This window comes from Motacilla alba, chromosome 20 (genome assembly GCF_015832195.1).
Source record: "Motacilla alba alba isolate MOTALB_02 chromosome 20, Motacilla_alba_V1.0_pri, whole genome shotgun sequence".
Lineage (NCBI taxonomy): Eukaryota > Metazoa > Chordata > Aves > Passeriformes > Motacillidae > Motacilla > Motacilla alba.
Window position 1 is genome coordinate 12730572 of NC_052035.1, and position 26326 is coordinate 12756897.

Sequence of the window (26326 nt, forward strand, 5' to 3'; positions counted from 1 at the left end):
AGCCAGGGAGAGACCAGCTCTTGGGGATGAGCTTCTCAAAACACCTGGGAGAATGAAGGCAGGGAAGGAAGCTGGAGGCTCTTTTAGCCCGAGGGCAAACTTCTCCTGGCCTCTCCATCTCTGGGTCTGTGCAGCAGCTCAGGCAGCTCCAGGCTGGTCTCTGCTCAGCAGACACAAAGAGAAACATCCTGGCTCCCACTGCCACCCCAGCTGTCCTTCCAACCCACACTAGGGCTCTCCAAAAACCCCGGCAGAGCTTCCCCATTCCACTGGGACACAGCAGTCCCTGGGACAGCACAGCCAGGAACAGGAATACATTTTCCAGGCTTTGGGCACTGGTGTGGGCTGGGGACACCCTAGTGCCATCAGAGCCATTTGTCACCCCAGGCCACTCTGGAACGGGGTGGGGGGAGCTGCTCTGCTGCCTCTGCCAGGCATAACTCCTGTGCTGCAAAGCAGATCCTGCAGAGGAGCATCCCCGGGAGCCATATGGTGTCTCTGAGGCTTTGATGGGGTTGAACTAAACCCAGAGCAGCCCAGCAGGTTGGACTGTGAGCCTGGGGGACCTGTCCTGCCCTGCTCAGGCTGCCAGCCTGGGTGTTCAGGAGTGTGTTGGTGTCTCCTGCCAGTGCTGCTGAGACTGGAGGGTTTGCATGTAAAGGAGGATGGTTTCGTGGTCAAATGATGCAAGTGGAGGGAGCAGCATCTCAGAGCAGCATCCCAAACACCAATCAGACAGCAGGTGGGCCAGGGGAGCTTGGGGACATGTGGCACGTGCTCTGAGCCTGTGCCAGGACAGCCACAACTCAAAGCTGTTCTCAGGGCTGAGGGCAGCACACCCAAGCCACCATGGATTGCTGGAGAGCCTGCCCAGAACTCTGCTCCTTCTGGGGGATCAACAGTGCTGAGCACACAGGAGGAGGGGTACACGTGGCTCCAGCCTGACAGGGTCCACCCAAACAAGTCCCAAACCCACAGAGGCAAGAAAAATGACTCAGGAGAATTTCTCTGGGATTTTTTACCTTGCCCCTCACTTTGTGGTGCTCTGAGTTTGCTGTGGAAAGACACAGCCCGGGTTGGTTGAATCTCAAAACTTGCATGAAGCATTTGCTGCCTGGTTTCCAGGAGCTGTAAGCAGCATTTCCCATGCTGGGAAACAGGCTGGAGGAGGGATGTGTGCCCTCCACCTGGAGCTGTGGGGGCTGCAGTGACTCACTGATATCAGGGGGCTGCCCAGAAAGGACCTGTGGATGTTTATGTTGCAAAGGCTGCTGGAGGTTTGCTCTATAATTACAGTTATATAAAAAAAGAGGCAGATTTCAGAGTTTGCTTCAAATTAAAAAGGGAGGAATGATTGTTTCTGACTGGTTATGGATTCATTTTTTAATTGTGTACCCACAACGTGTTGTCATGCAAGAAAAATCTAACCCTTACAAAAACTCATTTCAAAATGAGTAACTGCAACATTTTTTCAGTCATTGTCTGAGAAGGCTGTTGCAGGACTGCTGGGACTTCCCTTCTCCCCAGAACGAGATTCTGGTATAATTAATGGGGAATTTGGACTCTGATAGCATTTGCTTCCATCCAGTTTCTCATGAAAACTCTCCTGATGCCTCTCAGATCTTCATGAAGGTATGTAAGCTTTACTCCCCCACTTTCTGCCTCCCAGAAGGAGAATGGGAACTGGAAAATTCCCCAGTTTCTTGGCAGAGAGGCTGAGGTGGTGTGGTTCTGCACAAAGCAGATCTGGCCATGGACTCTGGCAGCAGTTTTATCTTCTTGCTGGGCTGGAAATCGTGACCTCAGCCATTGCAGCAGGTGTTCTCTGAATAGTCTGCATGGAAATTGGTTTAAATAGCAATAGCATAATTTATCCATCCTAACTAGCAAAGTGTTAATCTGTCTCAGGGGTGAAACAAAAATTCTATGAAATTTTCAGGGTTTTGCTTGGTTTTTCTGCAGCCAAACAGGCTCTCAGAGCTGTGCCTTGTGCTTGTCCATCACTGCCTGGAGAATGCCCAGCACAGAGAGGCCATTTCTGCTGATAACAGGAAAGTCAGTGTTTGGTCCTGCTGTCAACAGGTTTTAGCTTGGAGAGAAACCTCCACTAATCAGCTGCTTTGTGGCATTTTTACAGCAAGATAAAAGACGCCTGGAATTATTTGTTGGTCACCAAGCAAATGCTTTTACTGGTGAAATGTTCCAGAGGCTGTTTAGAGTCTTGATTGACAAACCTGCCAAAGCTTTACAACCCTCCCCACGCCCTCCCCTCCTCAGATTCAGGGCTGAGATGGGAGATGGAGCTGACGGAGCTGATGGAGCTGTAGATGAAGAAGGAGATGGAGCCACCTCGTGCAAGAGCTGCAGGGGTAACCCGGGGTTGAAGTGTGGGGAGAAGCTCATTTGTTATGCAAATATCTGCCTGAGCTTGGCGTAGACAGTGGAAAGCTCAAATTATTTTAAGCAGAGGACCAAAGTTCTCTCCATCCCCCTATCATCTTGGATCCTTGAAAAAAACAAAACAGAAACCTCTGTGTGAACCATCTGACAATGATCAGCACTTGGCTTTTCTGGCAAGAGCTGGGTGTGCACAGGCACATGGAAATAGAACAATTAAGGGGAAAAAACGGCATTGGAAGCAGCCAGGCTTTGTGTTGTCGTGATGACAGCACAAAGTGATCATCCTCCAGCCTTATCTCTGGAGCCTGCCAGGGACAGCAGAGCTGCAGGGCTGGGGGGCTCTCCCTGGTGACACACAGAGGAGCTCCCTTGCTGCCTGCTTGTTGAGGGCTGTGGCTCAGCCTGGGCTCTCCGGGCAGGGAGAGGAGCAAAGGTGGCTGTTTTGGATGCAGGAAGCCCTTTCAGGCCCAAAGTTCGAGGTGGGAGGCTGGCCCATGCAGGGGAGGCACCCGTGCATGGCAGGGACCTTCCTGCGCCGGCCGGCGGCTGCAGCTCCCCGGCCACCCCCCAGCTTTGCATGAGCAGATGTGCATTTCAAGCTGCTAAGAAAATCCTGTCAGTATTTACATAGCGTCCAGGGCCACCAAGGGGACAAAGCGGAGCCTTTCCCACGTGGGCAGTGATGCCATGCTGCCATTTCCATGGGGAGAGCCAAACCTGTGCCAGTGCTCCTGCTGCATGGGCTGTGTGAGGCAGTGGTGCTGCCTGTACTCTGCCCACAGGCAGCTGCGGTAAAACCCTGTTTTCCAGGCAGGTTGCATCTCTCCAGAGTGGTTTCCCCCTGAGCTGAGCTCTCCCCTGGTCTCAGCATCCTTCTGCCCCTGAGGAGGCCTAGGGGGCTGCTGCACTCTGGTGTACAGAGGGCTGGTAAAGCTGGGGATGAATCAGCTTTTTAAAAAGGGCTTCAGACCAGCCCTTGATCTCCACCAGAAAGATTCCTGCTGGTTCTGCAGCCCTATGGTCAAGTGGGGGGACAGCCTTCCTGCCTCACTGGCTTCTGGCACAGTTTGGGCCCTGCTGGGGGAGCCTCCCTTTTTCCATGCAGTACGTGTCACACAGGGTCACTTCCAAGGATTCCTGCTGGGGAATGTGTGTGACACACACACACATTTCCAATGATTCCTGCTGGGGCTTCCTCCCAGCCCTGTCCCAAACACATCAGGCTTTGAGCTGTGCTGCATCGCTGCTCCCCAGAGCACGTGGGTCCCTGGGGCTTTGCTGGTGTCTCTGAGGGAGGGCAGCGAGGCCATGGGGCTGGGGAAAACCCTTAACAAGACTAAACAACCCCCCAAAACCCCACCCAGCCTCCAGAGTCGAGTTCAAGCCATTGAACTCATGGGGCTCTGCTGGCTCCTCAGCACGCCAGGATCCTGTGGGCACAGGTGACATCCCTGTGAGCCCAGGACTCCCCTGGTGTGCCACAACAGCCTGGGCTGTGACTGGCTGAGACTGAGGGTGGCACTGAGCGGGGGAGCTTCATGAGCCCCTCCCAGGCACAGGGAGAGGAAATGGAATGATTTTCTTTGGCATGGCCGGGAGATGCTGGCATAACTTTCTCAGTAACCCCAACGTGTCTCTGCAGGGCCACCTGTCCCCAGCCAGGTGTGAGCCAGGTGCAGTGGAAGGAGCTGTGGCTTGTGGTACAGTAACACCTGGACTATTTCCCCTCTGTATAAAATGCTTTGTTTCCTTAGAGCCATGTCTGCGCTGCAAAGTCTCCACTGCCATTCTTCAACACTTAAAAGCAGTTGCTCTCGTGGGCATTTTTGAAATTGTTTGAAAAATCTGTGTGGGCATTACAATGTTTGTTTTCTCTGATGACTATTTTTAATCTTGTTATTCATTAAAAAAAAATAAATCAAGATAGATATGAATTGAAACTGCGCCTTTAAATATGACGTGATATTGGCTGCCCAAAACTAAACACAAAATAAGGGAGAGCTGGAGCATGTGCCTAAAAGCTGGGAAAGGCTAAAGCTTTGAATGCCACTCGCTTGGCAGCACTGTGAGGGCAGAGCCCAGGAACCACGGCCAGGACACGGTGCTGGCCAGCTGGCACCAGAGGGGTTAAAGAAACAGGCTCACCCTGCAAGGAAAGAGCTGGAAGTGGCCTTTCCAGGAGGAGATGCTGGCACCCCACTCTTCCCTTTTGAAACCCAGCCTGAGAGCCACCAGAACACCCCTGAAGGACACAGGGCAGCACCAGGAGTGACAAAGGCAGCGAGGGGATGCTTCACTTCCATGAAGCTCTGGAGAGGAGCTGTGCAGGGAGCTGCACCCTCCCCCAGCTCCCTGGCCCGTCCTGGAGCTCTCTGCTTTTGTTCCCGTGCTGGGGATTTGGCCAAGTGGGGTTTGGCCAGAGCCAAAGGCTGCGAGAGGCCGAGAGGGCACTGCAGCGAGCCAAGGATGGGATGGGGGGCCTGCAGCGGGGCCTGTGGAGTGGGGCACCCCGAAAAGGCAGAGTCTTGCTGGCAGTGCCATGTCACCCTCAGTGCCCTGTGACCCTCAGTGCCATGTCATGCTCAGTGCCACGCTGCCCGGAGCCCACGGTGCTCCAGGAGAGGAGCAGCTCTGCGTGTCCTGTTCGCATTTCAGGAGCCCAGCCGCCCTGCAGGGATGGGCCCGGCTGAAGCCAGGCGGGGAGGACGGCAGCACGTGGGAAATGCAGTGGCACAGACCCTGATGGATGTCATGGTGAGCTATTTTCAGACTTTATCTCGCTAGCCTCTGACAAAAATGTGCTATGGAGCAGAGCTTATCATGCGCAATTTGGCACATGGGGCCGGTGAGGGGACAGTGGAGCTGGTCCCTGCAGCTGGGGCAGGTGACATGGAGCCAGCAGAGCAGCAGTGGGTGCTGCAGGTGCAGACCTGTGTGCCACAGGAGATGGGCATGGAAAGGGTCCAACCCAGCCAGCAGAAACCAGGTATTTGAGCCAAAATCCCAGCCCAGGTCTGGATCAGGGGAGTGCCAGCTTTGCTGTGCTCCTGGCTTCCTGGTGTCACCCAGAGCATGAGGATGGAGCATGAAGCTGGGACCTTCCCTACCTCCAGTTTATAAACTTTGGATCTTCCTAAACAGGGTTGCTCAGGTGAATGGTGCTGCCTCCTGTAGCCCCCTTTGCCCATGGCTGTGCCCCAGGAGCCCAAGGCATGACGAGCAGAGGAGGTGAGGGGGCCAGGGTGTGAGCCCTGGGGTTGCCACCACCACCAGGTCCTGCTGGCTGCCCCGGGGAGGGCGAGGGGGTGCTGGGCTGGGCTGGGCACTGCAGACAAGCCCTGCGAGGTGAGGAGGTGCAGCTCTGCAAACACAAACCGACAGCAGCACCCTGCACTGCTGGGACCCAGGGGCTCTGGGAGTTATCACCCTCAGCCTTTCGGCTGCTGGGGCTGGAGATTAGGGAGCTGCTCCTTATCAGCCCCCAGTCCTGCCCCTGTGGGGCTCCCCTTTCGGTCTTACTCACTGCAGAAATGAGTAAGCCTGTTGTAACCACCGTGCTGGGACCTGTGGGGCAGCGGGCTGTGCTGGTGGGGGGGAGGTTTTTAAAGCACCTCTGCACGGTGACCTGCAGCAGCCAGGACACGCCACAGACACCCACCAGAGCTGGGGCTGTGCTGGAGCTCAGGGCCCTGCACATCCAGGGCTCGCTGAGTCTCATGAGGATGGGAAGAGTTAATTCTGTGCATGTGCAAAGGAGGGAGGGGAAATCCAAGGTCCTCGCATGCCCACAATCTCCAGTGTCTCAGTTGCACACAGACCCCCACGTCTGCCCCCAAAACCATTGCCTGTGCACAAAGCTCTTGGCCCAGCCTCTGAATTTGTCCCAACTCCTGTGTGTGTGTGTGTGTATCCATCCATCCATCCATCCCTCCATCCATCCATCCATCCATCCATCCATCCATCCATCCATCCATCCATCCATCCATCCATCCATCCACCCATCCATCCAAGCAGGTCTCAGCCCCTGCCTCCTCCAGGATCTCCACACAGTGACCATTTCCAGCAGTTTATTCGACAGCTACAAGAAAATATTCCTGCACTCTCCAGCTCCACGAGGCACATGACCCGGCCAGTGCCAATGGAATAAACATTTGGATTTAATTTATTGTCTTTCCTGCAGGCTCTGTCTCGGCTGGCGGCTGCAGAGGGGCCGGGGCTGCTCCCTGCCTGCGGGGCAGGGCCCGGGGCAGCCTGGCAGCCTTTACCCAGCTCCATGGGATATTTTTATTTTTTTTCCATTCAAGCCTGTGCAGAATTCCTGGCAGGACTGGAGCTTTCGTCCAGATTGCAGATGCCCAAAATATTCTGGGCTGAGCAGACTGAGGCTGAGGTGCCCGTGGTTGGCTGATTGAAGAGGACACAGGGGAATGCAGAAAGACAGACAGACAGACAGACAGAGGAAAAGTGCCTGAGCATGTATGGCAGCAGTGGGAAAAAGGATGGGGGATGCCCCTGGGGTCTGCCCCATCTCCAGGCGTGGCTCTCACACCAGCATGGGATATTTTTACTGTTTTTCCCAGTCTGCTGAAGCCTGAGCTCAGTCCAGGGCATGGTTTTGCCCCAGATTAGCTTGTGCTACCAGCCATTAAATTTGGTTGCATTGCTGTTATGTTATGCTTCTCATTTTAAATTATCTTCTAAACTGTGCACACCTGGCATCTTCAGGAGCCAGGATCTGTGAAATAAAAGTTAAAATGCTAGTTGGAATAAGGCATTTATGTGTATTCTTTCACACACACAGAGGAATGCACACAGCTACTGATAAAAACCACGTTTGTTCATACATACATGTTTCTAATCAGATTTATAATGTATGTAATATAAATGTTTTTCTACATATAAAATTCATTGGAAACAGGAAACCAAATTAGTTTACCTTACTAAAGTGGCATGAAATAAAGAGCAGTGTGCACTGTTGAAAAGAAGGTAGGATGTGGTTTTTGGAGGACTTTTCTTCCCCCAGGGCTCGTTCTACCATGTTTATGTCTAAAACCTGCTAATTTTAAAGCCAGCTCACGGGAGACTAATGGCATGACTCATTTATTTCATTTCACTTTCATTCTGCCGAGCTCAGGGTTTGTTTAAGGTGCTCACATGTCAGCAGCTCGTGCAAACACACCAGTGGATGCTACAGGAAACCACAAATGGCCGTGAGTATCTGCACACACTGACCCCCCCTGTTTGTCCATGAACAGGAGCCACTCCAGTGAGCTGAATCTGATTTTAAAAGATCTTTTGAGTGTTAAACATGTAATAAGATGCTCAGTGCTGTTTTCAAACCAAGACATGTTCCTGGCTAATTTATAAAAGGCCACAGTCTCCACTTTTATGTGGGCAAATGCTTTTAAAAATTGGCTCCTGGGATTTTGGGTGCTCATTGATTCATCCTCTCACAAGCCTCCATCTCTGACCTTTCCATTACCAATTTTCCATCTCCAACTGCTTCATCATCCTCCTGAGCATGGGCACACAGCTAATAAATCTGAGTTTTTAATTGCCCTCCCACACTGTGTGGCTTTCTCTGAGCCATCATTCCTGTCGCTGTGCCTTGTCGCATCCCTCTGCTTCCAGGTTGGTGCTGCTGGAATCAGCAAGAGGATAAAACTGTTATTTAGGTTTGGGTTTAGGTACAAATCCCCTCAGTAACACACTCCATGGCTGCGTGGCCCCACACGATGTGTCTGACATGGCTGAGCTGGCTCTGCCTGGGGTAGGTACAACCCCTCTGCTTTTATCTCATGCAAGGTCCCATTTTTTTATTCTTTACGCACCTGAAACAATGCGAAAAATTTGTGTAGGGAAAAAACCCCACAAACCCACCACAAATTCCCTTGCTAAAGACATCAGTAAGGGCGGAGGGTCCTGATGGCCCAGTGGTGCCAAGACCCCTAGGGTGGAAAAGCCTCAAGAACACCCATTGCCTCTGGTACCCAAGGGAGATTTATTTATTTATTCCCCCCAGTTTATCTCCCTGTCAGGAAGTTTCCCACAGCCCTCCAGGAGTGGGTGCAGCAGTATCAGCAGGCACAGGTCTATCAGGCTGAGCAGAAGCTTTTCCAGGAACCATCCAGTGCCACACGTGACCGTGCCCGGCCGAAGGGCGATACGTGACAGGCATTCACCGGCTTCCCGGCCGGTCAGTTGACTTTGTTATTCAAACTATTTTAGTGATGGTTTTTAATCCCAGGCTTAAGTTTTTCTTTTTTCTTTTTTTTTTTTTTTTTCTCCCTCTTCTTTTTTTTACTGTCTGAACAAGGGAATCTCTATGCTGGCAGGATTCAGAGAGGCACAAAGGAGGGAAAAACAAGTTTCAGCCAGAAGAGAGAGAGAGAAAAAAAAAAAAAGGATGCTGTTAGCATTCCCTGTATTTGAGGGGGTAAAAACATTTTGCTGTCAGATCTGTTTTAAAGGATAAGTGCTAACAGCAGCCCAGTTACTATGCAAATAAATTGTGTGCTCAGCCTTTCCCTCTCAGTGCAAAGTTTTGGGGCTTGTTAGCCAGGGGAGCTGGGCCGTGGGGGCTGGCAGTGCCCCCCTGTCCCCAGTGCTCCCACCCCATCCTGGGGATAGCCACTGGCTGGGGATGCCACTGCCAAGCTCTGGACCTTGAAAGGAGCCCGTGGGGGTGCCCAAGTGTCCCCCAGACAAGGTGGGACAGCGTGGGGAGCACTGCAGAGGTGTGGGCTGGGTACCCCCTGCTCCTTGTCAAAAGCAGATTCAGGCAGCTGGCAGCAGAGCCCTCGGCTGTGCCTCTGTGACAGGGGACACCCCAGGGAGAGGGAGGGCCTGGAAAGGGCAGAAATCTCACCCAAGACATCCCTTTTCATGGCAGGCAAGTGGGGGAGGTCTGGCAGCAGCCACCCTGGGTTACAGGGCTGTCTCTCACTCGCTGCTGCCAGGTGGAAAGGGAGGTGATGCCAGGACATGATGCCAGACTGTGCCTGGGTTCATCCAGGTGATGACCAGCGCCCCAGCACCGGTATTTATGGTGGCACCTCCCCATGACAGCAGAGGGGCTGCACATGCCCCAGCCCACACAAGCCAAACCTCCCCCTGACAGCCCCAGTGTGATGGTTTCCTATAAAAAAGATTTGAATTTGTCATGCAAATGACTGGGCATGTGAGCACAGCTGCTGAGAGGTGGCCTGGGCTGGGTCAGCTGCCAGCACGGCCACAGGGATGTGCCCAGGACAAAGTCTGGCCCCTCAAAGCTGCTCCCACCCCTGGAACCTGCCAAGCAGATGGTGCTGCCAGGGCTGTGCTGCCAAAACCACCCAGCCCTTGCCACTCCTCCTGGTCCCTTTGGCTCACTGAAGCTTTTAAAACCAGCATTGTGACCCCCCTGCTTGTGCCCTCCCTTGGCTTCTCTCTGCCTGCAGCAGAGCTGAGCTGCCCAAAATGAGCTTTCTTTGTGGTGGGACCACATAAGGAGGTGGAAGTGGATGCCCCATCAAGCAATGCGCTAAAAAAAAAAAATAAATTATACTTTTAAGCAATTTCAAAATTATTTAAGCACTTGAGCCACCCTGATCAGCCGGGAGGCAGGCAGCCTCTGCCTCTCACCCACACCCCGCTGCTCGTACTCTGCAGTTTAGCTCTTGTCCTTCTAACACAGCAATCCTTTGAGCTCTTCCCACTTTCCCAGCCTAGCACAGGATAGGGAAGTGCTTGGGCTCCTTTCCGGAGGCTGCCAGCACCACCTGGCAGCACAGCCCCGCTCCCACCGGGCAGGAGGACGGCAGAGGCCATGATTCTGCAATTTCACAGCCGGCTTTTCGCAAGCAGGAAGGAGGCAGGTCGGGCTGCTCCTGCTGCTGGTTTGATGTGGCTGTTTCTCGAAATGAGCCCGGAGCAAAACTGAGCGGGATCCAGGAATGGCACTCGGCAGCGCCGGTGCTGGGAGCGCCGCCTGCGCCCCGGCTTCCTGGCAGTTTGGCACCTTTCAGGAAATCAGACAGCTAAATGGAAAATCATCACTCTCTTCACTTCAGAGCGCACTGCACACATGGGTTTTTTCAAGAACAAACCCATGTTCAGCAGCCTTGTCGCCCCCATTGAGGAGGGGAGATGTGTGTCCCCAGTGAAGACAAAAGCCCAGTTCAGCAGTGCCAGGCACCGCTGCCTGGGGACGGGCACCTCAACGCTGCTGCGCTGGGGCCAAGGGCTCCCCAGCACCTCCCAGCACCCCCATCCAAAAATCCTGCCCTCCCTTCTCCTCAGGAGGACTCCTGACAGGGAGAAAGAAGAATTGCTGAATAATCTCCAGCCCCAATAGCACTTCAAAGGCAGGGCCTGGGCCAGGCTGCGCTCCGCCAGCGCCGGGCTGCATGCGGCGCTCGGCTCTTACTCCTTTGGCAGCCCCACAGCAGTTCCAGAAAGTAATTACTTAAAAAGGAAATAAATGTCACCCACATGGCTGTAAGCAAAACCCCGGGCAGGATGAGCAGAGCCCCACCAGGATCTGCATTCTCACGCAACGCAAGCAAGGCAGGAGCGGGTTGTTTCCATTCATCGAGATGGGCATTTTACTCCGAGGGCTACTGGTGACATTAGAAATGCCCACCGTGGGCATTTAAGCTCCCCAGGGCAGCCACAGCGTTGAACTGCCTCTGCTTTCATCCTACAGCATCCTCTTCCCCCAGGATGGCTTTAGGCATCACCACCTGAACCAGCAGCAGATGATGGTGCCAAAAATGCAGCCCTTCCTGGCACCAGGCCCACTGTGATCTTTATGGAGATGAACCAGATAACTGGCATGATCAAAGAGAGTCATTTTATTTACTTTTACAGATTAATTCTTGAAGTTTGTAATTGTCAAAACCTGAACACCAAACTTCTAAAGCAAGTTGATTGGGGGAAGTCAAATGTAGCACCAGAGCAGCGAATGAGGCTCAAGGGTTAAAGTCTCTCTGCTGCTGGCACCTGCCTGGTTCTGCTGGATCTGAGACACCCTCAGCAAATCCCCTTAACCAGGACAGGGCTCTGGCAGACCACTCTCTTTCAGAGAAATTCAATCTTAGAAAAATAACCCCCCAACTTATTTTAAGCAAATAACAGAAGGAAAGTGATGGCCTGAAAACTCTGGGATGAGATCCCATCTGCCCCTACTGCCTCTGGAGCTGCACCAGGATGGCAGCACCTCCCACCCGCTGCTCCACGCAGCGTGAGGAAGCACTTGGCACCAGCCCACGGGGTTTTGTGAGCTCAGAAACCCTGAGGTGCCTCGGGACACGCAGAGCAAGGGCAGTGTGGGACATGCTGCAGGATGCTGGCAGCAGGGGCTCCTGTCACAGCCCACCCTGGCACACTGGAGGGTGAAGCCCAGCATGGCCAGACCAGGTGGGCTGGGAAACACTCCCTAAGGCACTGCAGCCCAGCAAACATGGTACCATAGAGCATCGAATAATCTTAAAAGTTAAAATAGTTTATTGCTGTCTTTGTAGAAATGCACTTACATCGCCTGTTCTCTTCCTTTATTTGGCTGTTGGATTACAGGCATGAAAAGGTTACATTTACCCATTTGTTCAGTGACATAACACCTTTTTCTCTATTGCTCCACTCACGATATTCTCCTAAACCTTGCTGGCCAACAGCCCCAAATCTCTTTTACATAAATACTGTAAATGTCTCCATAGGTTGCAGCATTGTAACAAAAGATCTACCAAAGTAGACAAAATGTTCAGTATTCTTGGTTGGTTTTTTGCATTTAAAAATATACCTAAATTTGAGATAATCTTAACAGAGTAACAATTACAATAAGAAAATAGTACAGTGCGTTGACTAAAGGAATATTCTGCTCTCCTTCAAGCCAATATTCCCTTTTGCATGTTGAAGTGATTCAGCAATTACTTAAGAACTTTTACCTACATACAATAATTTAGTAAAATGAGAATTAAACAAGGCAGATACTTACTACTATTCTTCTGTCTGCAATTCACAGCTCATGCGAATAAAATCGCAATAAATATTAAAAAATAGTTTTTCTTTTGCTTTTTTTTTTTTTTCTGTAAGGCATCTCTGAGTATTACAAAGTTTTTGTACAACCAAAAAATAAGATTGCTTTTTTTCCATGTTCTCCAAGTACCTCTGTACCTCACCAGTAAATAAGAGGATTGTAGGCTGGATGAGGAAGGAAGGGCTGACGGGGAAGGGGGCAGAAAGAAGACCACAGGTGATGGAAGCAGCAAGAATCTGTCGTTTTCCTGTGAAACATTTCAGCCGCTTTTAGAACATCTTCAAGACAGTATCTGTCCAGATGGAAGGGAACAAAAAAAAAAAAAGGGAAAAAAAGAAAAAACTTACCAGAAGTCCACTTTCATAAGCACAATCAGACTGCAAGGATTTGGGGGTTCGCCCTCAACACTATAAATAGCTTAGGCATCGATATGCACCTACATACGGGGGATAAAGGGCCGGGGTGATTTTTTTTTTGTTTGTTTGTTTTTTGATTCTTTTATAGTTGTTTTTTTTTGCTGTCCTAGCCGTATCCTCGCAGGGTGAGGGATTGTCCAGGGAGGCCCTCACTGCATGCGGTCGGGCTGCAGCTGCTGCGGCTGGTACTGCACGAAGGCGGCGGCGGGCGCCGCGGGCGTGCCGGCGCTCAGGGGCGGCTGCACCGTGCCCGTGTAGCCGTATCCCACGAAGCCGGCGGCCGGGGAGGCAGCGTAGGGGTACTGGTCGTAGGCAGCTGTGGTGTACTGGGAATAGGCTTGGCTGGCGGCCGTGTAGTCGATGTAGGGAGACGTGATGGACTGCACGGGGGTGGGGATCACCACGCTGGGCTGGATGATGGCTTGGGGGTAAACATAGTGAGGCGTGAGTCTGTGGAGGTGAAGGGAGAGAGTCAGCGAGGGGATGGGATCGGCCTGGCCCGCACAGCCCCTCTTCCCCCCAAATCTATGTGTGCCAGCCATGGAAACGCGCTGCCCGGCCGTGCTCCCCGGCGCGGGGAGGAGAAGCAAACACTCCTACACCTGAGGCTGTAGCGCAAGGTGAAGCATGGGCTCTGCTAATGCACACGCCCTGGTCCCCACGGCTTGTGTCCCCCACTATCCAGGCTGCTGAAATCCACAATGAGCTCCCTGGAAGGCCGTGACACAGCCTCTGGCTCACCTCGCTTCCTCGGCCTCCTGCCTGTCCCTGCCAGCCTTTCTGCCTCCTGTATTGTCCACCCAAACTTGGGTGGGGGGTCCTGAGGACCCACAGCCCTTGTGGAGCACTCCTGGCAGCAGGGACATGTCACCCTCCACGTGTCCCACCAGCAATGACCCCTGACCCCAGGCCCTCCAGCCTGCCAGGTGTTATCAGTTACTACACACTTACACCATGTTTCCACAACACTGCATGTTTAGGGAATGCTACAGGGTGCTTGTTGTAAAACACGAGATGTTAATGCTGCTTTCCTTCCCCCAGCAGCTGGCAGGGTGGTGACACTGCTGTGTCCACGAGCTGTCACATCTGCCCCTGGCATCTCCACTGCCCTTTCCATGAGCGCCCAAAAGTGCAGCTTCTCCCAGGCTGGCCCCTGCCCTGAGGAGCTGTGCTCCTCAGAGGAACTCAGCAATGTCACAGTCAATTAAAGTCCATAGATGGAGAGATCCTGGAGGTGATTAATGCAGGAGTGCCTACTAATTTGTTAGAAACTGCTAATGAGGAGGAAAGGGGAGGGGGGAAAAAAAAGCATCGAAATGAAGGGGCTGTATTTTCCAAAGGGCCCACGACAAGTCAGGTCTCAAACAGTTGGGCAAAAACTGTGCAAACTCAAAGGTTTAGGTACATCCACACAAACTGCCACGGGCCAGGCAAAAAAGGGGAATTTATGTGGCCTGAAGAGTGCTGCAGGGTGGCACATCTGGGGTTTGTTTAAGAAACAGGGGGTGCAGACTATCACCAGCAAATGGCACGGTGCCAGTGGAAGATCAGAGCCCTGGGGAGAAGGTCCCTTTGGCCACTGCTTGCTGAACCACATGAGGCAAAGCCATCCCTAAAAGCTTGAGCCACCCTGTCTCTAAACCCAACTCGTTTTGGCCAATAAAAAAAAATCTCCAAGGCAAAACTCTGCAGAGAGATTATGCAGATTCAAATATTTTGGGGATTTTTGTGTGGATGTGTGTGACAGCACATTTTCAAACACAACCACTTTTAAAAGCCTCCCACAGGCTCTTCACAAGGCTCAGGGCTGTGCATGGTTACCCTCATTCCACCTGAGCATCCTAAATCTCAGCCACCACCTGCAGCATGCTGGGGTCCACCTGGGGCTGGTCCCTCCTACCCAGCACTTACAGGGCTGTTCCCTCTTGCTTTACAACCAGCTCTGGATGGTTTAATCTGCTCTTCAGACAGGAGAAGGGCTTCCCACAAACAAGGGCTCATCTGAACAGAGTTTTCTCTCCTTTTCCCACCCCCATATGCAGTTTGTTTTTCGCTTGAGACAATTTTCATGACAAGAGAATGACTGCTCTCCTCTCCCCACACAGCAACACTGCCTCTGAAATCAGGGTCCTTCCATATGCCCGGGAAGGATGGATCGTGGTGAGCAGCACTTTTGATTCAGTGCAAGACCTTCTGAAGTCACCAGACACCCCTGGACAGCAAGAGGGACCTCCCAGTCCTTCAGCCCATAAGCACACCACACCCAGCATCACCCTGTGGGTAACAAGAATGAGATGAGGCAGCAGAAATGCACAGAATCCCTTTTTGTTCAGCTCTGATCTAAACTGAGCCCAGCACAGCTGAATCAGAGCTGGAGCTCGGGCACCAGCTCAGCCCAGGGCACTCCATGTCACACACTCACACCAGGCAGTGGCAGCCACCTCTTGGAGGAGCAGGGCTCAGTCCCACCCAGAGGTTCCTCACGCCTGTCACTGGGGCATTTTCTCTTTCATTTTGTTTTAAATAACTCAGAGGTGCAATGCTGCTCTCTGGGCCTGCCAGGGTCTGGGGAAAGGCTCTGCAGAGGCACCCCCAGGCACTGGCCCTTGGGCATGAGCAGGTTCTGTCCATGCTTATTGCTCTACCCCTGGTAGATCAGCCAGCATCCTGCATCCCAGACTGGGGATGGATGCTCTGGCTGCTCCTCACTTCTCCCTACCACCAGGCTTCCTGGTACTCCAGGGCCCAACAAAGTTAAAACCACTCCACAAATGCAACAAAAAAAATCCACTAAAACCCACCCGGTGGCAGGAGCAGGGGAGGGGCCTGCACTTTTCCTGCCCACAGGAATTCCACCTGTGCTCACCAAACAACCAGGACAGCCCGAGAGACTCCTGCAATCCAGTCAGAGCATCACCCTGCCTGAGCAGCTCCTCCATGTCCCTTGCTGCCACCCAACTGCTCTCCTGAGCTGGCACAGCCCCTGTGGGGGACGTGGTGCCATCAGGGTGAGTGGACATCCCCAGCTCATCCCAAGAAACTCCACACTGCTGGCTTTGCTTTCACACACGGAGCTCCTCGGTGGGCTCAGAGACAGCAAATCTGCAACATCCTGCACTACGTTTTTCCTTCAGCAAGGAAAAGTTCCAGCTTTTCAGTGCTACTTGGAATAAAAAGCCCCATTAGCTTGGAAGGCAGAATGTACTCCTGGACCCTGCTCTCAGAAATCCATCCCACCAGCCCAGGGCATCCACAAGCACACATCACTCACAATAGCTGGTACTGCACTAAAAAACCACACTCAGCAACTCCAAGATCTGCTTCTAAAGGGGATGTCAATGTAAAAGGGAAGGTTCTTTTGGTCTGTAGGACTTCAATAATTCAGCTAGAAATTTCAATCAAGATTTTATGCAATTTGGTCTTCTGAATTAGGTGGACAGATGGCAATTCATCAATCAAAACAAAACACACAACCCAAAGTAAGGTCACTTTGATGACTTGCAGCTACAAACAAAACAAACCAGTGCAGTAGGATGAAGTTCTCTGCTGGCTACATTTAGCATCCACAGAAAATCTTAAAAGTATTTCCCCCTCTTCCATTATTCCTGAACATGATCTTTCAGGAGATAAATTTTTGAAAAAAGCAAGCTGTTCTGGAGTTCTCTTTCTAGAGAACAGCAAACTCTGATCTGAATTTCTACAGGATGAGTCACATCTGTGTTTTAAGAGGCCTTTCCCTTCCTCCCTCCCTGCAGCTCTCCTCCATCCCCCACGATGGGCCCTGCCAGCCAGAAGAGAACTTCACCAAAAACACACACGGTGTGGTTACAAAACACCAACCAAGTGATCAGCCGTGGCCACCACACACCAAAGTCACCCTGTGAACAGCAGATGGACGAGATGCTGCTGGCACCACAGCGAGCCACGGGCACAGGCCACCCAACACAAGGAGCAGGGTAGTCAAACCTCAGCCCAGAGGCAGCAGTGGCACGGGAGGGACAGCAGGAGGGACAGCAGGGACTGGTGCCAGCCCATGCTCCTGACCACGTGGCACCATGCCCCAGCAGCCAGAACTGAACCAGAACAGAGATGGTTACAGAGACACTGGCAGAGGGGACACAGGCTCTGTCCTGCTTTGGTGGGGGACAGAACAAAAGGGGCCCCGTTGTGGTGCAGGCCTGGGTGGAGATGTTCAAACACGTCAGGGGAGGCACCCGTGGCTCCAGACAGATGAAAAATTCCCTTTCAAAGCCTGCCATCACCCAGGTCTCCCCACCGCAGCAGCAGGGCAGGGCTGGCTGGGGGGCAGCAAGAAAAAAGGGACAAGTCAGGAGGAAATGTGTCCCACTTCTCTCCCCAAACGCTGAGGAAGAGGAACAAGCTCTCCTCAGCAGAGCTCATCTCAGAGACACTTCATGTACTTGACTATTTTGTATCAGATTTATACCTAAAATGTGCTTTAGCTGCACCTTCTCAGGACTTCCTACTCATGAGCTGTTCCTGCAAGCTGCTCCTGCACACTGCACGAGTTTGGGAGAGCAACAAGGTGGGAGTTCCTGACCCCACGATCCCTGCCAGCCCTGCTGGGAGCTGGTTTTGTCAGCTCTGAAGAGGTGGAGACAGCTGCACCCCTCTGTCAGGAGGGACACGGCATCACACAAACATTTGGGAAACAAGGAGGGGCACAGGGCTCTTGGCAGCCTCACAGAGATCAGCACACAAATGCCACCACCACGACCAGCCTTTTATTCCTTGAAGAATAAAAGAAACAGAGCCCTTTGTGTCTGCCAGTGAAGGCACAAATTCTGGCATTTGACCCCAGGAATTTGGCCTCCATTTCCACTAGAGCTGACCCATTGGCTGCCACCGGGACACCCACACTGCCACAGCACGTGATGGCAGGGGGTGCTGGGGGTGCTGCAGAGCCAGCTGAGCACAGCCCCTGGTGAGGTGACACCTCCAGGCACTGCCTGCAGGGCAGATCCAAAGGCGTGTTTTGAAGTGGGCTCCTGAGTTTAAAGCTGCTCTGGGAAGCACACCCCACACTTGCACTGTGCCAGGGCACCACGGCACAGCGGGAGATGCAGGCACACATCCTGGTGTAATTCACACTCCAAGGAATCGTTCCTGAGGGACACTCCCAAGCCAGCAAGCACTCACCTCGAGGAGACACTCAGTAAAGGTGTGTGGAGTGCAGGCAGGGCTGGCCACGGGTATCATACGGGCCCCAGCCACGATGACAGGCTGCGGAAATGTGAGAAATTCAGGTGCTGTTCTCAGTCCAGACAAGAGGAGGAGGCTGCAGGGTGTCCCTGCCTGCCCACCAGGACTCTCACTCCAGGAGGGGATCACAGTTTATCCACCAACACCTGGGTGCAGATCAGGACATTGGTTGTGCCCTGATCACCATCCCTCACCATTCACTGACAGGGCTGGGCTCTAACCACAACACGACAAACCTCCAACTCCTGAAACGTCCCTACTAAAGCTGACTTAAAAATGCACTGAAATGTCAACAGCTTCTGCCTCATCAGCCAGCTATCCCAGCCAGCTCAAAGTCACACAAGGATGAACTCTGCAGCTCCATGGGATTTATCATCACCTGCTGCAATACGACACAAACACAAAATAGCAAAGCAGTCAAAAGACAATTTCTGCTCCTCTTGTAACTAATTTGCCTTCTCCTCATCCTCCTCTGTCCCTCTGAGAAGATTTACACAGCAGCCTGTGCAGACAGGTACAGGACTGAGTTTCCTGCTTCCCTGCTGGGAGCAGATGTCACCACACCAGTGGCAATCACCGAGGCATGACGTGCCACAACTGTCCCAGACTGCAGTCAGTGGGGAAAAAAAACAGAAAGAAGTAAAAAAAAAAAAAAATAAAAAAAAAAAAGGAAAAAAGGCTGCAGACCAAAGATGGGAGTACATCTCACAAAGATCTAATACTTTTTCTCAGCTCAACCAAGAGTCTAAGATCAACATGCTGAGCTCCACCATGAGTTACAGCCAGGCTAAACAGCTTTATCCTCTGCATCTTGCTTCCCCCACACCCAAAGGAAGAAGGAAAAAAAAAAAAACCCATGATCCCAAACAAAGGCATGCTGGGCCAGACCAAAAATAGTTTTGGAGAGAAGCAGGCTAAAAAACACTCAGGTAGCAGGAGATAACATCTGCCTGAAACAAGAGCCATCTGGCACCAAGGAAAAAGCCACATGGAAGTTTATCCACAACTAGTCAGCTCTCCAGAGAAGGAAAAACCCCTCCCCTTTCCAGTTATCAGCACAGCCAAACCAGCAATTAACTGACAGAAGAAACAGGGACTGTTTCACACCAGTGCGTGACAGGAACCCGAGTCCTTCAACATCCTTGTGTAGGATGGTAGGTAAAACCAGGGTCTCCAAGAGATCAACCCAGGAAGCACCAGAATTCTGCCTTTGACTGAGCTCTCTAGTTTTCTTCTGCAATTTAGAGAAAATTGATGGCAGAAACATCTCTAAAGTCTTCTGAAGTACCTGACAAGTTTTGGAATAATGCACACTAGTGACTACTTTCAACTGGTTCCAATTGTAACGGACTTTCTTTACACATGATCCCTTCCACTGACCTTTAATTAAAACCATCCACTCATTTGATTTATCTAAACCCCTCTCTTGGAGAGATGAAGTATTTTGAAGTAGAATCCTTCAGCTACCGAAAAAGCAATGCAATATCTCTTTTTGATAAAAGAAGACCTACACTTGACAAAACAAGTAATTAAGTTATTTCTCAGTCAAGAAAGAAATTCCATTTTAAGAGTTTGTGATGTCTGCTACCAGTTGTGCCTTTGTGGCAGTAGAGTGTTTAAGACATCTCAATCAAATCCCTCCACACCTTCCTGCAAGCTGGAATCATGGGGGATGCCTGGATCCAGCATGGCTTTTCCAGCCTCTGCTGCTTTGGCCAGGGCAGCTCAACTCTGACAGAGGAGAGCTAAAATGCTCAAAGCTGGTGACAGGGAAATTGCAGGGGACAGCACAACTCTGTTTACAGCACTTGGAGACTGAGAAACAGGAGACTGAGTTTTAACTCCGAGGCCCAGGACTTTTCATCTTTCGTGATCATGGAGTATATTTAGCCCTGGTATGTAGCATGCTCCCATCCGTGGGGAACAAGTTCTTCATAAAAGTTGTATTTAGAAGTGACCCGGTGTCCTTGCTACCAAATTATCAGCACAACAACTGTCTGGTTCCCTGGCTGGTGCCCTCAGCGCCAGGGCAGGATGCCCAGGGCTGCATTCATCATTGGAATTACTGGGCATGTGCTTAACACTACGAGTTGGGGCCCATATGCCAGCAGCTGCTCAAAGGAAACATGAGATCAAGCACAAGCTGAGCTGCTCTGGAAATTCAGACGTGTGCATCAATCTGCCACACTGGGACTCTGTGGCACCAGCCAGAGCAACACGGGTGAATTTTGGATCTGCCACTCCCCAGCTCCTGCACCAACACGAAAGGAGCAAGTTTCTGCTGCTGAGGAGGATGAAGAGGAAATCCACCAGAGGCAATGGAATCACACAGAGAAGATGGCACAACTCAAGCCATTTGCTGTAAACACAAAGCTAGAGCCAGCTCAGGCTGTCTCCATCACACAGAAGCCCATGCCCTGACTGCCCAGGAATGACTCAGATCCTTCACCCAGAGCCTGTCCCTTGCAACAGGTCTGAGCTCAGATCAGTCACATAGCCAAGTGTGAGGTCACTGTATCAGACCACACTTTTGTATTGTTTTACTGGCAGAACATGAGCAAATTCTGCCCCAACCCCAAAAGACAGGCACACCAAACCCTTGGCTCTGACACCAGCATTTGCCATCTTGAAGTAGATGTTCAAGAAAATTCTCAAAGCTGTCTGAGCTGCTTATAAATACATGTTTATGCTTTAAAAAAACTAACTAAAATAATAACAAAAAAAAAAAAGAAAGGGATTTCTTTCTGACTGGCAAGCATTTGGCCTGAACAGCAGTCACCATGCATGAGAACCAGCAGCTGAAACCATTTGGAAAATGCATTTGGACATTTCTTAGGAAATGCCCCCTTTCCCCCTCAAGCTTTCATGCTCCTGGCACAGGATAACAGCAGGTGCTGGGTGCTCCATCCACATCAGCCTGGCAGAGTGGGATGGGATCCTGCAGCCTCCAGCTCAGGGTAAGTGGGCAGTGGGAAGCTGGAGCAGGGAGATGCCAGCTGACAGAGGCTGGGCACAGCACGTGCCCTTTTATAAGCATAACCACAGAAAAGATGAAAGTTTGTTGCCTTTTATTTTTAACCCAATAGAGAAATTTTAAGGATAAACAGCTGCAAGGGAGGCTGGGCTGACACAAAGAGAGACTTTCTTCACTTCCTAACTGCAGCAGCATCAAGGCATGAAATTTTAAACTCAAAGAGATTTAACTCTTTCTGACGTTGTCGGAGACCAAATGCAGGCCAGAGGCAGGGGGCCACCAAAACAAGTAACTAGACACGGATGGGGTCTCTAGAGCAATGACATCCAATGTGCAGCTACGGAAAGAGCTGGATCCTGCCACAGGAGACAGCTTTATGTTTGCAAGAGCTCAGTCACTTAGTCACTGGTAGATCTCCCACACAGATAGCTCCTTCGCTGAGGCACAGCCACAGGAATGCATCTGCCATATGCTGTGTCCAGAGCAGCAAGCACAGAGGAGAACCAGGGAATCCCCACTCCCTGCACAGACTCAAACCTGCCTCCACCTCCAGAGTCCCAGAGGAGGGAACCACGAGGTGGGACCAAGTAGCTCTGCCACATCACCTGATCACATGAAGCATGGCAGCCGCAGGGACACACTGGCACTGCCAGGTGCCTCCAAGCAAAGCACAGTCTGCAAGCCCCAGGCTGAGCCCCAGGCCCGATGCTGCTTCCCTAAACTCAGCTGCCGGATCTCCAAGTCACAGACACATCCTTTGCCTTGCATTACTGTTAAGATCTCTGGTTACAACAAGCTAGAAACTTCTTTTCCAAACAGGATTTACTACTGACTCCATGCTGTCTGCTGTGCAAGTGCCTCCCCTGCCAGGACAGCAGGAGGAAGGAGAGAGGCTCCTCGTGGTTTCTCTTTCTGTTCCGCATAGCCCTGGCAATGTTTACAGCTGCATTTAGGTGTCTGGGGCTGGGGGGGAAGCCTTCGGTTTATAAATAATCCTCTCTGGTGTTTGGGTAATTTTCATAGTTTCCATTCATTTCAGGTTTCACCAAAACCTGGGTTTTGTGGCTTGATAGCTGGGACATGACTGGCTGCTTGCTCTTTGTTGACTGCCCAGAAGTTAACGGTTCTTCATTCATTCCTGCCCTGCCAAGCCCAGCTTGCTCACCCAGCACCCTGTGCCCCACGACAATCATCTTTTGGAAACCACAATGCCAACCCCTGGGCACAAACACTTTGCAGAGACAGGAACTGCAGGAGGGAGAGCCAGGCAACACCTCACACCAGCGGCAAAGCAGCCGAGCCGCTGAGCTTCCTCTGGGAAAGGTCGGGATCCACCCGGCGTGGTGCAAACACACAACAGCAGCTCAGTGACAGACCCTGACAAACTCCTCATCCACCCTCATATCCCACCGAGGGACAAGGAACTTGTGGGTCCAAGGGAATGCAGGAGTGGAGCTTGGCAGGCTCTCAGTTTTGCTGGTCTACTGAGGAGACAAAGAGGGAACTGGCAGCCAAGCTCTGCTGCTCGACCAAGCACCCGAGGCTCTGCTCAGAAGCCACAGAGCAGCCCCAGTTGTGGTGCTCAGGTAAAGGTGCTGCTCAGGTAAACACATTCTGCAAAACCCACATTTCCAGTGATTCTGCTGCAGCAATGACTGAATTCAATTAAATTCTTGTTTACTGATGCTTGCAAATAATGATATATAATCCCCTGCCTCCAGCCCTCCATTCTCCTGGTTCCTGTCTCTTGGCAACTGATAAATAATTTATAATGTTCTCCGCTGTATGTGCTAACTGCAGCTCTGCTGGTTTAATGATGAAACCAATGCCTAAGAACTGCAACAGGAACTGTCTAGATCACAAGGAACATGTAATCAGTCGATCCCACACTCCTCTGGATGTGAAACCAAAAGCAAACTGTTGGAAAAAAAAAATGTTTTCAAGAGCTGTGGCTGCGGTGTAGGAAGGGCACCCAGAAAACTGCAGATAATCTGCAAGGTGCTCCTGCCAACAAGAGGAGTTTCAACGGGCTTCACCATTTTGCTCTTCTCTGCTCCCATGCGTGGCAGGACTCGCCAGAGGCTGCTTTTATTGGCAACTTCTCTCCTGCACTCCCATGGAAAAGTCTCTGGGTTCACATCTCAAGGTGCTGCTTCTTTGGGGGCTATGAAAGCTCTCGCAGCCCCCATGCAAGGAGAGCTATTAGAAAGCAGCATTTGGTCTACGCAGACTAAAGTGGCTGTTGCCCCAAAAAAGGGGAGACTCTTCCTTTCATGGCAGATGTTTTCCAAGGCCTTCCAGCAGAGCTGCAGCCGCCTGCGAGCAGCGGCGTGTTTGAACCACACACAGCACACGTACACTGGGTGTGCACTATTGTGGCAACACAGCCTCTTCCATCCAGAAACTCATCGCAGTGAGATTACCCAGGCAGTTGGCAACTGCAGCCATAAGGGCAGAGGAATGAAAGTTTTATTGTGAGCAGATTATTTTTTTCTTTAAAAAAAGAAAAAGAAACGAAACACCCCCAAAAGAGCGAGCGGAGAGCAGGGAAGGGATGAAGTATTGCTGTTGACAAAGGCCAAAATTCCATCTATTTATATTAGAGTCACACAAAAACCACACCAGGGCAGTGCTCAAAAGCTTTAAAAAATGCACCTACTTTCTTAATGCTCTTAGAAAATAATAATAAAAAAAAACCTTATCAATATTCACTTTCTGAAATGGTGTAAAAAAAGAGCTGCATCAATCATTAAACAGTTAAATGAGGGCAGTATGACAGTCACTATTGTTCTCGTGAAGCACACTTGTCTTTTGCCGAGCAGCTGCCAGATCCTATTAGATGTATAAAAAGAGGACTTTTCTAACCGAGTAGGGATGGTATAAGCTATTGAAAACAGCAGACAAAAGCCCACTTTTGCAGACTATTCAAGCCTTGTATAACATCTGTCCAAAATCAATTTTTGACCTAATGTTACTTTCATTAAGTAACAGACTTTGTTTCCAATGCAATTTGTTTTCTAGGATAAAACTGTATCCTAAGCGTTATTACGTGGGAAATGGCACAGAGGAAGCAGAGGATCTTATTTGAGAAACATGAGAACAGAATTTGCTTAATTGTTTTGACACCTTAAGTACTATAATAGAGAAACTATTTTCCATTTATTTGAATTCCTGTGAATTCTTGAAGTTGGCAAAGCAGCGAGCAATGCACTGGGTTTATTATGACTAAGATTTACTGAGGATAAAGAAGGATCTTTGGGAATTACATTAAAGCTGACAAATGCACAAAACTTCTGAAATCTCCACCAGAAATAAAGTACTCTGAACATTAACAACAGCTGTTGAAACTGTCCATTCCTGATGATGAAGGCTTTTTTCACACATTTTAAATAATGAGGAAGTTGATTTGCGAATCTGATTTCAAACAGACCGTTAGGAAACATTTCCACTTACCCAAAGGGTCTCTGAATGAAGGCTGGATGTAGCTGCTGCACACCTATGGTAAAACCTAAAAAAAAAAAAGGTTCAGAAAAAGAAGAAATATTAATGAATGGCATCCATTGTACCATTCAACTCGTAACACACAGGCAGAATTACAGCACACGTCTTTGCATTTGATCTGCTATGCATGCGAGCAAATTCAGAGCCCCATTTAGAAACAAGTTAAATTTAACATGCATATGTGATATGCACGAGGAGCAGATGGGAATTCATGATGAAAGCCCAGTGTGAACGTGCTGTTATGGAACAGACAATGGGGCATAAAGCCTTATTTTACACACTGGGTACTGTGGTCATTAAACCAAAGGGAGAAATGACAAAGTGGATCTTACTGTTAATTCTCATGTAACAAAGAAGTTAACGGGCAAACAGATCCGCCGTGGAAGAAAACAGCTTTAACACAGTTATAAGAACTTTGGTGAGTAACATTAGAGCAGCAGGGCTGAGTAAGAAGATACAGCAGAGGTAACTGGACCATGCAGTGTCCTCAGCCAACAATCGGAGTTATGGTGGACAGATAAATGTGCATCGTCAGATCAGATGATTCCAGCCCGAGGAACTTGTTTCCTTGTCTTACAAGTTATTCTAATACAGAGAGATGGGATCTCCTGGATGCCTCACCAGTTTGAATACTCCTTGGTTTTGCTCCCAAATACGCCAGGTTCACATTTGCTTTCCTGCCGTCAATGATGGGGTTTGGGTCTTTGCAAGCTCTTTCAGCAGCAGCTCTGTCTGCCATGGTCACCTGGAATCGAGCACAGCCTTGTTTGTAGCAACAGAGCTTTGTAAACACTCCAGCAACAGGCACTAAAGTGGAGTTTATTTATTGTTCTATTTTGAATCGGGAGCTGAACTCCCTTCGTGCAGCCTCGCTTGCACGGCGAGATGGGAAGGGCTGCCGGGACTCGATGGAGAAGCGGGCGCTCCCCCCGCGCCCGGTTTCCCCCTGGGCCGGTGCCAGCTCTTTTCCCCTGCCCTTCCACCTCCTCCCCGTGCCTTTTTCAAGAAGCCGGTGGAGCCCTTCCCAAAGCCCCCGGAGCACAGGAGCTCAGGGCTGCGGCGGGCGGGATGCGGGGACCCGCACGGACATCGGGAGCGGGGAGCAGGTGCTGAAACGAGCGGCACGGCCTCGGCCGACACGGGGGGCTCCTGCCGGGCCCCCAGCCCAGCCTTTGTCCTGACACGGCCCCTGGTTCCCGCAGGGGAACAAGCTCCGCGGCAGCCACGGGACGGGCGGCGGCTCCGCAGCGCCCGGCACCGGGGAGTCCGCCCGACCGCACCGGGAGTTTGTCCGGGAGTTTGTCCGGCCACAGCGGGACTTTGTCACCGCACCGGAGGGCTCGCCAGCCCGGGGCTCCGCTGCCGGGCCGTTCCCCGGCGCCCGGGGGGGGCAGCAGGGGCAGCGCCCGTCCCGCCGCGGAGCGGAGCAAAGCGGAGCGGCACTTACAAAGCCGTATCCTCGGGATTTGCCGGTCTGCCGGTCCGTGATCACCACCGCCTCCTCGATGTCCCCGAAGACCTCGAAGTACTTCCTGAGGGAGGAGTCGGTGGTGTGGTAGGGCAGCCCCCCGACGAAGATCTTGGTGAAGGTGGTGTCCTTCTGCACGGTGTGCATGGTGCCGGCAGCGGCCGGCCCCGGCCGGCATCCACCCCGAGCAGAGCCGCGCCCCGCCGAGCCCCCCGCGGCGGCCGAAGGCAGCGGAGCGGCGGCGGGTCCCGGGGCCCTACAGCCGCCTCATGGCCGCGCCTGGAGCCGGAACGCGGCCCCGCGCCCGCCCGCCGGTGCCGGTGAGTAGC

General features: G+C 51.6%; 1 protein-coding gene and 1 long non-coding RNA gene across 4 annotated transcripts; one reads left to right on the forward strand and one right to left on the reverse strand.

The window, feature by feature from the left end:
• Positions 1 to 1473: 1473 nt before the first annotated feature.
• Positions 1474 to 26326, reverse strand: RBM38 (RNA binding motif protein 38). Of its 2 annotated transcripts, none has more exons than XM_038158743.1 (4): positions 25977 to 26326; positions 25151 to 25274; positions 24482 to 24536; positions 1474 to 1834 (listed from the first exon to the last, which is right to left on the reverse strand). In XM_038158743.1, the coding sequence occupies exons 1-4, from the start codon at positions 26142 to 26144 to the stop codon at positions 1546 to 1548; spliced, it is 636 nt and encodes a 211-aa protein (XP_038014671.1). In that variant the 5' UTR covers positions 26145 to 26326; the 3' UTR covers positions 1474 to 1545. The 2 variants fall into 2 exon arrangements, with proteins under 2 accessions (XP_038014671.1, XP_038014670.1); XM_038158742.1 differs by lacking the exon at positions 1474 to 1834 and adding an exon at positions 11864 to 13281.
• On the forward strand, positions 5214 to 12740 carry LOC119710119. 2 transcript variants are annotated; one of them, XR_005259506.1, is made up of 3 exons: positions 5214 to 5386; positions 5542 to 5628; positions 6581 to 12740. It is a non-coding gene; the product is annotated as an uncharacterized LOC119710119 (long non-coding RNA). The 2 variants fall into 2 exon arrangements; XR_005259505.1 differs by having other exon boundaries at positions 5233 to 5386; positions 6705 to 12740.

Coding starts and splice junctions, on each gene's coding strand:
- RBM38 (XM_038158742.1), bottom strand. CDS start 26,144: ATGCACACCGTGCAGAAGGACACCACCTTCACCAAGATCTTCGTCGGG. Junction 25,275..25,976: donor AATCCCGAGGATACGGCTTT/GTAAGTGCCGCT, acceptor GCTCGATTCCAG/GTGACCATGGCAGACAGAGC. Junction 13,282..24,481: donor TTCATTCAGAGACCCTTTGG/GTAAGTGGAAAT, acceptor TCACCTCCACAG/ACTCACGCCTCACTATGTTT.